General features: G+C 41.1%; 3 protein-coding genes across 7 annotated transcripts; all 3 read right to left on the bottom strand.

Annotated features, from left to right (window-relative positions):
- Positions 1-1678: 1678 nt before the first annotated feature.
- Positions 1679-12516, bottom strand: LOC149730498 (phosphoribosylformylglycinamidine synthase-like). Of its 5 annotated transcripts, none has more exons than XM_089883863.1 (25): positions 12377-12516; positions 10658-10762; positions 10248-10439; positions 9939-10032; positions 9615-9742; positions 9045-9269; positions 8644-8750; positions 8297-8482; positions 7826-7984; positions 7464-7667; positions 6948-7190; positions 6494-6651; positions 6264-6338; positions 5888-6164; positions 5616-5731; positions 5381-5531; positions 4879-5081; positions 4479-4634; positions 3861-4071; positions 3697-3779; positions 3021-3135; positions 2802-2952; positions 2586-2737; positions 2197-2328; positions 1679-1995 (listed from the first exon to the last, which is right to left on the bottom strand). In XM_089883863.1, the coding sequence occupies exons 1-25, from the start codon at positions 12382-12384 to the stop codon at positions 1814-1816; spliced, it is 3813 nt and encodes a 1270-aa protein (XP_089739989.1). In that variant the 5' UTR covers positions 12385-12516; the 3' UTR covers positions 1679-1813. The 5 variants fall into 5 exon arrangements, with proteins under 5 accessions (XP_089739989.1, XP_089739987.1, XP_089739985.1 ...); XM_089883861.1 differs by having other exon boundaries at positions 2595-2737; positions 12345-12502; XM_089883859.1 differs by having other exon boundaries at positions 12345-12502.
- Positions 12517-12562: 46 nt separating this feature from the next.
- LOC149730499 (sin3 histone deacetylase corepressor complex component SDS3-like) lies at positions 12563-14878 on the bottom strand. The gene is made up of 5 exons (XM_089883913.1): positions 14592-14878; positions 14005-14240; positions 13689-13784; positions 13317-13523; positions 12563-13044 (listed from the first exon to the last, which is right to left on the bottom strand). The coding sequence occupies exons 1-5, from the start codon at positions 14644-14646 to the stop codon at positions 12739-12741; spliced, it is 900 nt and encodes a 299-aa protein (XP_089740039.1). The 5' UTR covers positions 14647-14878; the 3' UTR covers positions 12563-12738.
- LOC149730500 (zinc phosphodiesterase ELAC protein 2-like) lies at positions 14657-17000 on the bottom strand. The gene has a single exon (XM_089883875.1). It carries the CDS (start codon positions 16884-16886, stop codon positions 14703-14705), a length of 2184 nt encoding a protein of 727 aa, XP_089740001.1. The 5' UTR covers positions 16887-17000; the 3' UTR covers positions 14657-14702.
- Between the last annotated feature and the right edge of the window lie 13 nt (positions 17001-17013).

Below are 17013 nucleotides of genomic sequence, written 5' to 3' on the forward strand. Positions count from 1 at the left end.
TTATTTACGCGCATATTATACTGCGTGTTAATATTACTCGAGTATTTGTGTACCAACATAGCGTTCTCACCAAGCGATCAGGACAATACAGAATCGCTGAAGGATTCGACCTTTGTAGACGAAGTACCCAATAGAGTGTACAACAACAAAATCTGATCCAGCAAGATAATCGCCATAGTTTCATTGCATATATTTCATAGACATGCAAAATGCACTAAAGTAGTGACTGACTAAAAATAGCTGGCAACATTAGGTCCAGCAGAATAAGAATACAGCAGCGCAGACAAGACACACATACAACACACAACTCATACTTATAATACTCAAACCTCAAACCGTGTTTCCTTTATCGGCGTCTTCGTCTTTGTTCTTCACCTGCAAAGATGGTTAGTTACGTCACAGGTATACGTTATAGTTACGTCACAGGCAGCAACTTTACACAGTTTCTTCCGCATTTAAATTTATTCCAAAGTTATCGTTTGTTACTAAATATAAACAATAATAATATACAATACCTTGCACCTTTCTTCGGCAGCTTTATTCGCTGACTTTTCTGCAACAATATAATCGTTAAATATCGGTTTGTATATTATTACGTCATAATTACCTTCATTCCATCTTTGCGTCATGGTCCGCTTGATCCTCTGTGACGTCACATACCATGTTCTTTAAAATATTCATTCATGTTTAAATGAAAGAGTTTGTGACGAAACAATGAACTTACGAAGTGGGTTCTTTTATTGCGTCATCACCACTTCGTGACGTCACATCGATGTTTCTAGAAAAAAGCTTATGTACGTAATAATGCCAATTGTGATTTATACTTTACCAATTCTTTGATCTTCTTGCTTCGCGCTCATAGCGCAAATATAATTAGAATATACAAGTAATGTGCCTTGCGTCGACGCAGAACGCGCATGGGGCCCCATGGAAAAAATCGCGAAACGCACGCGTAATAAACCTTGTTGTGACGTCACAAGAGTATGCAACGTAACTATATAACGGCCATAATTAAATTTGTGGAAGGCGAACGAATATTGTGATGTAACGATTACAGCGAACGCAACGTCGCGGGTGACGTAGTACATCTATGACGTAACTTAAGGTTAAACAGTAAACGCAACGCCGCGAAGTGACGTCAAAATAGGAGTGACGTAATAAAGAGGTCGCTGATATCTGTACCTAGATTCTAGAATGAAAGATAAAGTTAATAATAATAGTTAAACACAAGGCACATTACTATGTTAGTATAATATATGATATAAATGTAGTTACTATATATAGTTAGTAGTGGTGCATATAATGGTTAGTAATATAATAGCAATGCAAGTAATCAAATACTTAACTCAAGCCTTGTAGTAGGAACGCACATAATCCCAATCTGCTGGTGCTTCATCCAAACTGCAGCGTGGTGTGACTGGCGCGCGTAGCAAAGTTGGCGTTTTATGCGCGAAGCAAAAAGCGGGTGTAATTATCCTCTGTGACGTCACACACGTGACCTTTGTTTATAGAAATCCAATAAAATTAATAATGACGTCATAATCAATGGAAACCTGTCACATCACCAAACATAACATGGAAATCCTATAAAATATGCATTTTGACGTCATAAACATTTTCGCCTTCGATCAAGCGTGTTATGACGTCACGTAGGCTTCATCTAGCGCCACCACACGGATGGATGGACAAGAAATTTATTTTTAACAAACTGATTGCGCCATCTTGTATACAACAATGATTGCATTATTACGTCATATCAAGCTCATTATTGAAGACAATTGCATTGTGGCGTCATATTATGCTGATTATGACATCATAGTTCCTCCTGACACCACCGCATAGCGTTATGAAACATTTGTTGCCATGGTGACGGATCATTCTTCCCATTGTTACACGACTTGGGAACAAACGGCCATTGCCACGTCATAATAGATCGTTCGGGGTGAGGCATAACCGCTAGATGGCGACCATCACGTGAGCAGATGCCAGCGATTCCTACAATAGGGGAATAACCGGTAAGTAACGATTTGATTGTTTGTTGTTTAACAGCTTCGCTTTTAAAGAAAGGTCTTTTCCAAAATAGTAATGTTATAACCATTGTCATTCTGCTGCCTTTCTCTTCGTTGTTTTGATTAATCTCATCTTCGCAAAGTGTTTTAGTAAATAAAGTTTTCGATTATGACATCACAATATTACCCATTGTTGACCCGTTAGGGTTGAGTGGATATCTCTCCGTGGGATCCCCATTATGATCAACGTAACGTAACAATGCTTGTCTGTTACGGAACAATGAATCTAACTTGTCCTTGGAATCGAACACAAACTTCCCTGTAAGACAACACACACGCATATATACATAGGCTATATATAGTAAATATATTAAACCCAAACTAAATATATTAAACCCAAACTAAATAACAATCGTTATATGTTGGTACATAGGCAGCGAACCTGGGGTGGCAGGGTGGGCAGACATACATCTTATATTCTACACTGCATTATTCAGTAAACATTACAACCAATAAGTTCATTTGTTTCACAGGATTGTGTTTAACTCCCTTCCCTGTGTTTAAAAACGTCGTCACCTCGCCCACCTTCTCCATGAGCGACCCACACCCCGACCACTGACCCCTCCATCCCCCCCAACATGACCGACGAGTTCTCCTCGATCCTCACCGAACAAAACCGCGATTCAAACCTTCCTGAGTTGTTGGGTGCGAGGTAATAATCGAGTTTGCTGCGGAATAATGGGGGTTATGATGTAATCGTAGTAACTATGACATCATTATGACATCACAAACCTCATATCCTCGCCCTCGTCATCGAACCAACCCAACAGCGCCATCAACTGGCAGCCGTTACAAACACCGAGCGAGAAAGTGTCATTACGAGATTTGAAGCGTGCCAACTCACCCCGCACCTTGGAGTTGAATCGACAACACGCAGCCCAACCTGGATGCCGAGCATTGTATGAGAGTAACTTGTGACAACCTTTGAACCTCGAATAACCCCCAACTGACCTTTAGCTGACCCCAACACATCAGCGAAACTGAACCCACCAACAAACACAATGCCGCGGAAAATATCCATCGTTGTTTTGGACGAAATTAAATCTTCCATCGGTACATCCCATGCCTGGATGAAAAGTGTGGGTGACTTATTTATCCCCACAGCGGGGCAACGACTGTCGTTATAACACGGGTGTTCTGTTTCATACACCTCGTGCCCGCTTACAAGTTACCATGTATGTAACTTATTTATCCTCGCATGGCAGGGCGACGTCAGTCGTTATAACCCGGGTGTTCTGTTTTATACACCTCGTGCTCGCTTACAAGTTACCACGTATGTGACTTTTTCATCCTCGCATGACGGGGCAACGACAGTCGTTATAACATGGGTGTTCTGTTTCATACACCTCGTGCCCGCTTACAAGTTACCATGTATGTAACTTATTTATCCTCGCATGGCAGGGCAACGACAGTCGTTATAACCCGGGTGTTCTGTTTTATACACCTCATGCCCGCTTACAAGTTACCACGTATATAACTTTGTGGTGATTGTTTTCATGTATGGCTGATAACTAGTGACCAGTGGGTTGAAGCAATTGTCCCTAAGTGTCTGAGGACACATATGTCCAATACAACCGCAGCAAACGTGAATGGCTGCGTACCAGCAATAACAATTGTCACCACAAACCTGGAACCCTGATTTATAAAATGCGGCGGCCATCTCCCGGTCCCCGTTGCTGCCTTCCTCTCGTATTATTGCTACATGGATGTCTGAAAATGTAAAAAAAAGGAAAATTATTTAATAGTAGAAAAATCAAATGAAACCAATTCACCCCCTCCACACAATCTCACCTTTGTCCGGCACCGTGGGCGGCAACACATCGAACGTCACATGGTACATCGGCTCCGTTGTGCAACTCGCGCACCATTCCTCCTCGCTCGTTACACAACTATGCTCACACTGGAGGCGCTCAAGAGCAAAGCTCGTCGATTCCCACGTTGCCCGTAGCAACGATATCGATCGATTGTTTATCACAATCGAACCATTGTATTTGATTGTTACCTAATATACCATTACACTATTGCAGACGTTCAAATAAATTCAAACATAAACATAATGTTTAGGAATGATAACAGGAGTGAAAATAATATTCCAACAGAACCGAAGATGGCGAGCGAGCTTGAGAAAAGGTCGCTGATGACTAAGGAACGCTCCTGTTATCAATATCGCAAAGAATTCAAACGAGCGTAACATCTACTTAGTTGCATAAAACAAAGATTTTTTGTTTAGTTTCAACACAAACATAGCCCCCCATATATTAAATATATTTGACACAATTCACTTTATTTCAAATATTTCGATTTAAAAACGAAACCATCTTCAATGATGTTGAAGTTAAATTGTTTTATTTAATCAACCAAAATATTGAGTTTCATGTTTGTATTGAAACACCCAGTGTTTTCACTCACCTGGCGTGTATCGTCGCTCACCCCGATACCCACCGCACTCACCCCAACCCCTTCGTACCTCCCCACTACACCCATAGGATCGATACATTCCAATATTAACCCCAATCTCTCAGCGAACATGAATTCCAACATAGAGGATTCAGATTCGATGTCTACCTGTGTGATGATGGATGAAATCATAAACCATCAGAAAACCTACTATGTATAAAATAATGCCTTTATATTGTTTCTATGTTCCTTCTTCATAATTTTCAAAAGACTGTCGATGCCGTTTCATGCGAAATTTACATCACATGAATATTGTTCGATGAACTCGAGTTTTGTTTGTAACATATTTCGTAGCATTTTATCCTGACTGTTATTTGGTTACTTGTTATTATTATGACATCACAATACTCACTTTGAGGCCACAATTACCAGCAAACCCCATCTCCAACAAAGCCGTCACGAACCCCCCATCGCTGACGTCGTGACCCGCACTTATCAAACCCTCCCCTATTAACTGCTGAGTCATCTTCCACGCTCGAACGAACAACGCTGAGTCATCGAGGTCGGTGGTGCGTGACCCCAGTTGTTTGTAACATTGCGCGAGGGCACTGCCCCCTGGTGGTGAAATAACTTCGATGAACAGAATTTATTTGGAAACATAGTTGAAAATTGTTTTACAGATATAATTATTGTGCAATCCTAATGTAATGTATACGTTGATTAATGTGGAACAAAGCGGTCACTGTTACAACGCGGCACTACTGAACTTTTGCGAAAGACACACAGGGTTCAAAGCTCGATGCTGCCACCAATTGTGAGTTTTGGAGCAGGGAAACTCATGGCCAGTATTTCTGATGTGTTTAATTGTAAATTGTCAATTGTATTGTTTTTTTTTTCTACCTCACCCAACTCACCCAAATACGGCTTACACGTTGACATTGGGACGTAAACCAATGAACCTTGACCTTTGTTTGGACGTTTCAGATCAGGGGTCACCACCATTGTGATGTCATAACATGGCGCGTAAGCCGATATAACGAGGTTGCCTGGTGACTTCACAATCTCCTATATGATGTCATAAACAAAACAATTAAAAGATACACTATAAGGGAAATGAAGTGGAAGAATATATGGATCCACCATGAATACCTCTCCCACGCACGCAGCCATGCTGAGCGAGTCTTTCCCGCCGTCGACTGCGATACCTAATTCCTTCATCAACAAACACATCGCTTCACAAGCCAATCGGATACGTGCTCCTTCACCTGTCAATCAAATACAACCTGTCAATCAAACCCACCTGTCAATCAAACACGCCTGTCAATCAAACACGCCTGTCAATCAAACACACCTGTCAATCAAATGTTACCTGTTAATCAAACACAACCTGTTAATCAAACACAACCTGTCAATCAACCCACCTGGTACCTTAGCAGGCCACATCCAGTTAGCGCTACACTTCACATCCTTGATATCGGATATTGGAGCGAACACGATATTTGTCATTACCTCCCCGACCCCCATCCTCGCCCCACGCTCCACGTCAACCAACATCTTGATGGGTTGTTCCCCGATGGCCGTCGCGACCCCATGGGTGGTGAAATGGGTGAGTGCCGTCACCCCAACATCAGCGAGGGGGGTGTGTAAAGGTCCCACACATTGTTGTTGGGATATTAACCCCCCCACTGACCTGTCAACCTGGGGAAAGTTTTGACGTTCTTACAACTGATCTGATAGTTTGCCATGCATAATATAAAACAAAATTAGGTTTCCGTAAAAATAGAAATAATAAACAACCTTATTTGTAAGAAATCTTTTACTCCCCACTGACGGAAGACGTAAAACTCGTGATAATGCCTCGTCGAAGTCTATCTGTGATGTAATAATGGTTGAAAGTAACTTATTTACTCATCACGAACACACAATGGCGGCATCGAGCTTTGAACTCGGCCCCTCTTCGCTCTATAATACTGTGCAATGATGTAGATGGTTGATGACAGCACAATATAATTGATGAAGTCACAAACCTCATGATAATCAAATTGTTCCAACTTCCTCGTCACGGTTGAGAGGTTGTAAACTTTCTGTGGCATTTTCCCGAGAACGAGGTCGAGCTCAAGATCCACCGGATGTCGCACTTGTGTCGACGATCGCCGCTGTTTCGACGGGGGGCATTGTTCGATGTCTGTGATGTCATAATGTCATCAAGAAGGTCAAAGTTCAAAGTACCAGCCATTTAATATATGTCGCCAATATTGGCCAAGAATAAATAAGTTACAAACTTTATATTTAAACAACTGAATCTTCATCGGGTAAGTGCGTTTGTTGGTACTGAGTCAATATGACATCATAACCACCGTTATGACATCATACCACCATTATGACATCACAACCTCCATTATGACATCACACCTCCATTACAACATCATAACCACCGTCCACCATTATGACATCACACCACCATTATGACATCACACTCACCTTCCTCGGACAATACAATCTTCCCGCTTCCATCCAGCTCTCCCACGACATCTAGTGGACATCGTTCCCGATCGCAAATCTTCCTCAAATCATCGAACCTCCCGGGATCGAGGAGGATCGCATCCGACTCTTGATACTCGGCCGTCCATAATTCAAGCGACGACAAACTTTTATCTCCGAGTTGAAACGACTTGGTGAATATCTTGGCCCCCGATGGTTCAACGATCTCCTTCAGTACGTTGCCTGGATCAAATAAAATATTTATTGCTTCGAGTACGATAACGAAGATCAAACTACAATGAAGAGAATTAGCAGCAAAACGATAGTCATTAAAACACACTTGGCTTTGGGTAAAAACCACTTGATCAAAAGTGTCGAGTAAAATTAATATTTTCCTTTTTAAACATTATTTGCGTTTAAAACATTGCTCTCCTGTTTCCCATTGAAATATTCAGCCACACCCACAAACAAACCACACCCACAAACAAGCCACACCCACAAGCAAACCACACCCACCGTTGCCCCCCGCCCCCTGGTCATGTATAGATAGGATGGGGTTTTCCCCTAACTCGATACACCCTCTAATGGCTCGATTTAGCTTTTGTTGCATCTCGGGGTCGCCTCGTTGAACGGCGTTGTAATCTCGATTGTCCTCGTTCTCGCCGTGCATGAGCGATGACGCGGAACCCCCACCCACCCCGATGCGATATGGGGGTCCACCTGGGTAAATAAGGGGTTACTATGGGTGAATTGCAAGTACAACTGTTGTTGAATGTGGGATAAATAAGCGACATTCAGTTATTCAGTTATACTGGGACCTTGCGGTAAGTCCCCAGCCCCATGTTAAAAACCTCACCCAGGGAAATCCCCCAACTCACCCAACTTTGCGACCAACAACCCCTTAGTATCGGGTTCCAGTTTATATTTACTGGTGTGGTGATCGTTGATTGACCCGACCCCCGCGCTAAACATGATCGGTTTCAACCACTCGAGGCGCTCATGAGGCGATAACTTCATTCCAAACGAACGAAAAAATCCTGAAACGTATTGAGCCGTCTGAATTGTCAGCCATACATAAAAAATCACCCACAAAGTTACGTACGTGGTAACTTGTAAGCTGACACGAGGTGTATGAAACAGAACACCCGTGTTATAATCACTGTTGTTGCCCCACCATGCAAGCATAAATAAGTCACATACGTGGTAACTTGTAAGCTGACACGAGGTTTATGAAACAGAACACTTATGTTATAACGACTGTCATTGCCCCGCCATGCGAGGATAAATAAGTTCCATACGTTCATCACAATATACATTATGACAACACAATATACATTATGACAACCCACCTGCAATAACAGGTTCTCCGAACTTATTCCCATAATCGCTTGCCCCGTTACTACCCTCAATAATGATGGTGGCAGCATGCGCAAGGTTGGACGGCAACACCCATTCATCCTCCCACGGTAGATCGGGTAGGTGGAGTTGACCAACGCAGTAACCCGCCGTACCTGCTGTGATGGACGACCCACGACCTGTTGTTGAATTGTTTTACTTCCATGTTCATTCCGCACGAGATACAATATATGCACATCAGGGTATTGTGTGGAATATTGAGATTGTTGATAGAAAGAAGTTAATTTACCACAATAAGAAACACGATGACATCATAATATAATAATGACATCATAATCACCAATTGAATGTTGGTCTCTCTGTCGCCCCCCAGTGCCTGTAGTAGCCCCCGGAAACGGAGCAACCCCGGTGGGGAAGTTGTGAGTTTCGGCTGTCAACGTCAAGTGCCTGTCATGGAGGTTGCAACAATTTATTAAACGGTGATTATCGTCAACTTATTGAGTGTTATAACTCGACAGCGAGCATGAGGTTAGGGGTTTACATCAAAGGTTCATTAAATTTAATTATTTCAACACCAATGTTGTGCAACCAACTAAACAGATATTTTCATGAACAGGTTAACATTACGCGCCATAATGTTATTGTTGTTAACCTCAATTAGTTGAAACAACTTATTCCAAAACACCATGCACTAGCACCGAGCATTGAACCCGGTATCTCCTGGTTATCCAACCCGCTTACTTTAATTTCTTCTTTTTCACGAAGCATGATGATGTCATCGGATCCGTTACTATGATGTCATCAACCTCAACCCCACGAATAGCGCTCCCATTATCGTGGAAGGCTATTATATTGTTTCTATTGCTGTGTTGGAGCGTTTCCACCACAAGTTCGAACATCGATTTATCTTTCTTCACCCCGTCAATCAACACCTTCCCCTTAAAGAACCAATGCCGACTGTGTTCACTGTGGGTGTGTAGGGGTCAATATATATATAGAGCAGTTTACCATAATCAGGAATGGGATGTTAAGGTAAGGTAAATCAAAATAACGATAATATGAACCAAAGTGTTCGCTGTATACATGGCTTAACTTTGGGGGTGTCAGCTGTCGCAAACATTGTTGCATTAAAACTTGAAAGAAAAAATAAATGAAAGATACATTAACACGGGTGCCCAGGGGACAACTTATGTTTCAACTTAAACAACATTCTATGTTTTATTCAAACCTAAATAAATAGACCACAGACAGTGTTTGCCCCCCCCCCCTCCATGTTGATTCAACACCAACGATGGATTCGCCCAACAATACCTGTTCGACTGCGCAAGGTCGAAGCATTCCACCGAGGTCGGGTTTCTTTGTAATTTGAATCGAAACAGATTCGCGTAAAACTTCACGTCCCAATCGTCAAACGCCAAGCCAAGGTTGTCACTCGCCTTCTGTTTTATATTTGAATACAATTGCGTAGAAAAAAACATAAAATAAATACAATTATTTTTTAACCCAAGTTTTAATTATCTCATTGTGATTGGGCAAGACCTTTCATCAATTGCTCCAACCTAGTGGTCACTAATGTGTTGTCCAAGTTATCACCCATACAGTACAACCCCCCCCCCAACAACCCCCCCCACTAACCTGCAATGCCGTACTCCTCCCGTTAATAACATCAACCTCAAACCACGGCTTCGATTCAAACTTTGTTTCCAAACTTTTAAGCGGGGAATTATACCTGGGGGAAATATTGAGGAAAACTTTATAAACTTATGATGAATCAAATATACAAAGTGAGAGAAAAAATGATATTTATTTTGCCACTTCATCTTTTCGGTAATGTTGGAGTAATAAACAACATCATAAAAAGATGGAAGTAACGGAACAACGACTGTTGTTATACACCACTATTCAAGATATATTAAATATTGCAACAGCCCAACACCCCCTCACCTGCACTCTGTCATCCGATCATGAACGCACATCACGATATCATCCTCCAAACTCATGATATCATTCGTCATGATAGTTTCACGCCATGATACCCGATACCTCACGGACACCTCCACCCCTGTCACCCAACCCAACCCAGCTTTACTACATATCGATACAACGTTCGTACAAAACGGGGTGCGATGGTTTAACCTGCAACATATGGGGGCTCAAACATAATAAGGGTCATGTGGGTCAACCTTCAAACTTAATAATATTCATGTTTATTTTTTAACACAAAGAAAGTTATAAAGATAAAAAAAACTACCACAGAAAAAGATTCAAATAAAAAGTCAACATGAAATAAACTCATTGAATTGGATTTAATTAATAATTGGAAGAAAAGTTTTGTGTGAAAACAAACAACAAACCTCGGTCCGACTTCAAAAACAAAACCATTTTCATCGTTTGTCAGTTGGGTTTGTTTTGTCAACTTTGATTGGTTGTGATTCATGACGAGGATCCATTCAAGTTTCCTGTTGTAACAGTTTGTGTTTTATACCTCATGCTCACTGTCGAGTTATAACATGGGTGTCTTCTTATACACCAGACACACATGGTGTATTCACACACCTTATGCTCATTGTCGGGTTATAACATGGGTGTCTTCTTATACACCAGACACACATGGTGTATTCATACACCTCATGCTCACCGTCGAGTTATAACACGGGTGTCTTTTTATACACCAGACACACATGGTGTATTCATACACCTCATGCTCACTGTCGAGTTATAACATGGATGTCTTCTTATACACCAGACACACATGGTGTATTCATACACCTCATGCTCACCGTCGAGTTATAACACGGGTGTCTTTTTATACACCAGACACACATGGTGTATTCATACACCTCATGCTCACTGTCGAGTTATAACACGGGTGTCTTTTTATACACCAGACACACATGGCGTATTCATACACCTCATGCTCACTGTCGAGTTATAACATGGATGTCTTCTTATACACCAGACACACATGGTGTATTCACACACCTCATGCTCACTGTCGAGTTATAACACGGGTGTCTTTTTATACACCAGACACACATGGTGTATTCATACACCTCATGCTCACTGTCGAGTTATAACATGGATGTCTTCTTATACACCAGACACACATGGTGTATTCATACACCTCATGCTCACCGTCGAGTTATAACATGGGTGACTTCTTATACACCAGACACACGTGGTGTATTCATACACCTCATGCTCACTGTCGAGTTATAACATGGATGTCTTCTTATACACCAGACACACATGGCGTATTCATACACCTCGTGCTCACTGTCGAGTTATAACACGGGTGTCTTTTTATACACCAGACACACATGGTGTATTCATTCATACACCTCATGCTCACCGTCGAGTTATAACATGGGTGTCTTCTTATACACCAGACACACATGGTGTATTCATACACCTCATGCTCACTGTCGAGTTATAACATGGGTGTCTTCTTATACACCAGACACACATGGTGTATTTATACACCACATGCTCACTGTCGAGTTATAACATGGGTGTCTTCTTATACACCAGACACACATGGTGTATTCATACACCTCATGCTTACTGTCAAGTTATAACATGGGTGTCTTCTTATACACCAGACACACATGGTGTATTCATACACCTCATGCTCACTCTCAAGTTAAAACAGGGGTGTCTTCTTATACACCAGACACACATGGTGTATTCATACACCTCTTGCTCGCTGTCGAGTTATAATATGGGTGTCTTCTTATACACCAGACACACATGGTGTATTCATACACCTCGTGCTCACTGTCGAGTTATAACATGGGTGTCATCTTATACACCAGACACACATGGTGTATTCATACACCTCATGCTCACTGTCAAGTTATAACATGGGTGTCTTCTTACACCAGACACACATGGTGTATTCATACACATCATGCTCACTGTTGAGTTATAACATGGGTGTCTTCTTATACACCAGACACACATGGTGTATTCATACACCTCATGCTCACTGTTGAGTTATAACAGGGGTGTCTTCTTATACACCAGACATGCACCACCCACCTCCCATCCACCCCAGAACCCTCATCACCAACCTCCACATTGAAACATCGTTCAACTTCAAGCTGGAAATCTTTTTTCAAAACTTTAGAGATTTCTCTCTTAGCCTTCCCCACCCCATCGGTATCAAGCTGGTAATATTTCAATAAAACCATTTTCAATACAAAGTAAACAAGCCCAGTGTTTCCTATTATTTACCCGATGTGTTACATTGGTCAACACTGAAATAAGAAGGCAATGAAATTTTTTTCGCAATAAACAAACACAGAACTTCTGACATCATAATATCATTTGTACAACCACATAAAAAACATATAATATACACATAGAAATAATATTAACTTTGTAAATGACAATAAAAACATTTCATTTGCAAACAAAATACTCCAAAGTGGTTTCACTGCAAAGTTCTGCGCTTGATTCCACACTTTCCACGGTTAAGTTGCGACGCAAATATTCGCAGCTTTGATCCGTCGCTCACTTTACGAATCCAAATCTCACGATCCGAGATTGCTACGATTTCCGCTGCAATACGAGTCCCATCTTTATAATAATCAAGGAATACGGGTTGCCCCGCGTGAAACCATCGCTTCTCAAAATATAGTTTCCCGTTTTCCAACCGACAGTCCTGATGGTTGATGGTCTGTTGGTCGGGAACGTAATCTCGATCTAAATCTTTTGGCGGTTTCTCTTTGTTTAGAATCTGGAACACGGTTTGTTTACCAAACTATCAAAACACTTCTCAAGAAGGCAAAAGTAGGTCGCTTACTACAGCGGTTCACAAGGATTATTGTAGAAGTTAAATTAATTTATAATAATAAATAATGATAATATAATAACTTTTATTGCATGTTTACACCATTGTTTTAGAAATAAAGCCCCAACATTGGCTGAGCAAAGCTTTGTTATCAGTATATTACGTTTATTAATAATAAAGCCAAGGAATGCTGAAGGCCCTCCTAGTGGTTGTTTTACCTTGAGATCTTGAAGTATTTCATCTTCTGCAAGCGTGAAGTTGATTTGTGTCGGACTCGCTTTACGACGTTTCTCATTCTGGGTGGGCGCTGGTTCGTTGGCCCGACGACGCAGTTGCCGGGTAAAAGCTTTCGTTTCTGTTGACGATGTGAAACCCCCTGTTAGCTCCATCGAGTGACGCTCTGTTTCAATCTGTTTCTTTTTTTCCTAAAATTTATTTTTTTAAGTTTTTGACCAATTGTGTGTATTATTTATTAATAAATCTTGACAGAAATTTTTAACAAGTTAAATCTGTCCTTGATTGCAGGTGTTTTAACAGACCCATCTGTTTAGAATTGCATTAGATATTCATACAGTTAATATACAAAGTACCTGCAACTCAGAGATTAAATTTCCTTTTAGTTCAGTTTTCTTTGCTTCAAATTCTTCGATGGCGAGTTCTTGTTCGTATCGATGTTCCTGTTCCACCTGTGGGTGTGTAGATGGTGTGTTACGGACATTGTGGTGAGAAACACACATACCAACCACAAGCATACTATTTGAGGCATAGGGTTAATGACCTAACTACGATACATGTGAAGATTGACCTGCTAATATTACACAAGTTATCCACAAGTGAATTGCTATTATGTTGCATTTAACTCATCTCCAAACAAAAATGTTTGTGAACAAAACCCAATGTCACCACCTTGGCCACAAGGTAATTATGATAAACTTGAAGTTGTTTTTGTCGTTCTTTATGAATCGTTTCCAACTTCTTCTGTTTGCGGCAAAACTCGGGATGGTTCTCGGCATGCAACAGCGCCACCTGCTGTTTAATCTGGGCGAGTTTCTCCCGATAAATTTGTTCCTTGATCTCGGTTGCTTCTTCGCGCTTCGCTCGATCTGTCTCGCTCGCATCGTCCGTATCCTCGTTGTCGGAATCTTTAAATATTCTCATTGTTACCAAACAATGAATATTGATGATGTCATAAACATTCATTCAATCTTTAATGTCGAAATCTTTGGTAAAACGACTCTACGACCTTTCTCATTTGTTACTTCATGGGTGATTGTTTTCATATATTGCTAAAGCAACCACTTTTTCCACTAGACATTAAACAATAAATCCAAACAACAAACATTTCGGACACAGGTAAGGGATTCTCCATGACGTTACAGAGGGCCGGGGGAGTGTTAGAGGTTGGTTAGGTTAACACTTGGGGACAGGGAAGGAATCTTCACCACTTTATACCCAATATAACATGGTTTCCACAAACACTACAATGAACCCACCATGAACTTTCTTTGCTTCATCGTCATCGAATGTGTCGTATTCCGACCCAGCCATCCTAAACCACCTGTCAATATAAGGGGGAAATTACCACAATATTAAAATAATTAAAATCATTGATTGAATAATTCACTAAGGTCAACGTCATTAAAGTTTTGTTCATCATTATCGAGAGCGCAAGTTGCACTGTTTCTAGCCATTGTATCTTGGAACACATGGTAAAAACTTGGGTACAATTGCTTAAAGTCATGAATTGTTTCATTTAATGGGATTTCCATGTGGTCGTACGCCGTGACGATGGTTCCGTTATAAGGAACTGTTGATTCTTCGATGGGGGGAACCATGGGTTCTTTCACCCCAAAATGATTCAACAACAAACTTTTTGCTTCCATTGTTTCGGCTGTTTGTATAGCCCCCTCTAGTGTTGAGTGCATGTTATGCTCAGCAAGCCGGAAATCCTTAGGTTGTGTGTACGTGCAGTCATGAATAAGAAGGTCCGCCCCTCTCCCCTCTTCCAGCAATCCAGGGACCATAGGAGCTGTGTCTGATGAATAAACCACCTTCCTCCCCCCAACAACCAAACTCAACCCAAAAGTACGGACCCCATGAACCACAGGAACAAACGTGAGCGACTCGACGTTCAACACACGCCGAACATAACTTTGCAAATAGTCGTCTGTTAGATACTTCTCAATTGCGCTAAAATACAAGTACTCCAACAAACTGTGATCATTCTGGTGTATGAACCCAAATAAAAAGTTTCTCAGCATCCCTGGTGCAAATATAGATACTTTGTCCCGCTTCCTTGGAACACTGGATGCGATTTGCTTCAACAAATGAACGACCCCGATGAAGTGATCGATGTGTCGGTGTGTGAGAACGATAACTTTGATCGTTTTTAAGATTTTTTTAATGTTTGTCGCCCCAAAGTGTCGGTAGAGCTGCGTGTATGTTCCGTCTCCACAGTCCATGAGGATTGAGGTGTTGGGGTCAACACGCAACAAGTAAGCGGGGAAGGCTCGGTACTTGTGCGGCATATTGCCACCACTCCCCAACACCACCAAACGTGGATATTCTGACATTGAATTAAAATCCACAAGTTTCACTCGAGTTCGCTGCGATTCGTTTGTTGGTATTGTTGCAATTCTTTCCACCATTTGTTCAATCTTTGCCACCTCAGGAACAAAGAGGTTTTTATCATCCGCATCCAAACATTGAAACATTTCCACTTGCGATGAATGGTTGGTATAAACCGGAAAAAAGGTTTCACTGACAATGTTTAAAGCATCACGTGCAACACCTGGCAAACTGATTTGCGGTGTTTCATTGAGGTCACTGTTAACTGGAATATGAACGCACGACTCACCAAATCTTTTCATCCACGCTTGGTATTGGGGCGATATGAACAACCACTGCGGGGTAATGTGGGCCATCTCGCATAACATTGAAGTTTCCGAATAATATTTCGCCAACTCCTTGTTTCTTACAACTTGTTGAAAGTATTTCAACGTTGGGCATTCAACGACAGCCACACGAGAATATATTACGTCACCATCGTAATAATAATCCGTTGGATCAATAACCTCAGATGTAAACGGATGAAACGAAATCTTTTTTTTAAAGAACAAGCTCTGAAACTTTCTTATCAACATTTTCTCCTCAAGACAGGTTGGAGTTTGGTGTAGGATGGAAAGTTTTGAAAGTTTCTCGACACAGAAAGTTGGTTTGTACGACCTTTGTATAATATACGAAACCACTTCACCGGCAGTGGCTTTACTAGGTTTCAAACTCATCATTTTAATTCTCATTCCTTCTTCTTCAATAGTTTGATCATCGCATTCTGTTACTTTAAGTTTCTGTAACGTTTGATCTGCTTTGTAGGAAGACATTAAACTTGGAATAATGTTTCGTATGAACGTGAACGTCCCTTTCGGTCCGTAAATCTTTATTTCATCTTCAGTTTGACCGGAAACTACTTGCACGAGCCCAGGAACCACATTGTTCCAATTCAAACTTGTAAAAAAACATCTTTTCGTTCGTTGAAAACGTTTTTTTGATAAAATACAATTGCGATGAACATTTCCTGATAAGTTAAACAGGGACCAATCCGACCGACCAGGGATCGCAACACATGGAGTTGTAAAAACTTCCGATCGTAGAATCTGAAAAACTCCTTTCTTCTCTTTATTCACCTTTTCCTTAACTTTGACTGTTGAACAAAACTTTTTAAAGCAGTGACGTAGATCCGTGTTGGCATGACAACAACTACGCACTACATTCCTACATGACATCATCATAACGTCATAATTGCCTGAATTTCAATTGCGATTTTTCATACATGTATAACGTCACAACAAAAACACAAATGAAATTTTTCCCAATTCTAGAATTTTGACAAAAAATGTTTTCCCGCAATAAACACCA

Source organism: Ciona robusta, chromosome 9 (assembly GCF_009617815.1).
Source record: "Ciona robusta chromosome 9, ASM961781v2".
Classification (NCBI taxonomy): Eukaryota; Metazoa; Chordata; class Ascidiacea; order Phlebobranchia; family Cionidae; genus Ciona; species Ciona robusta.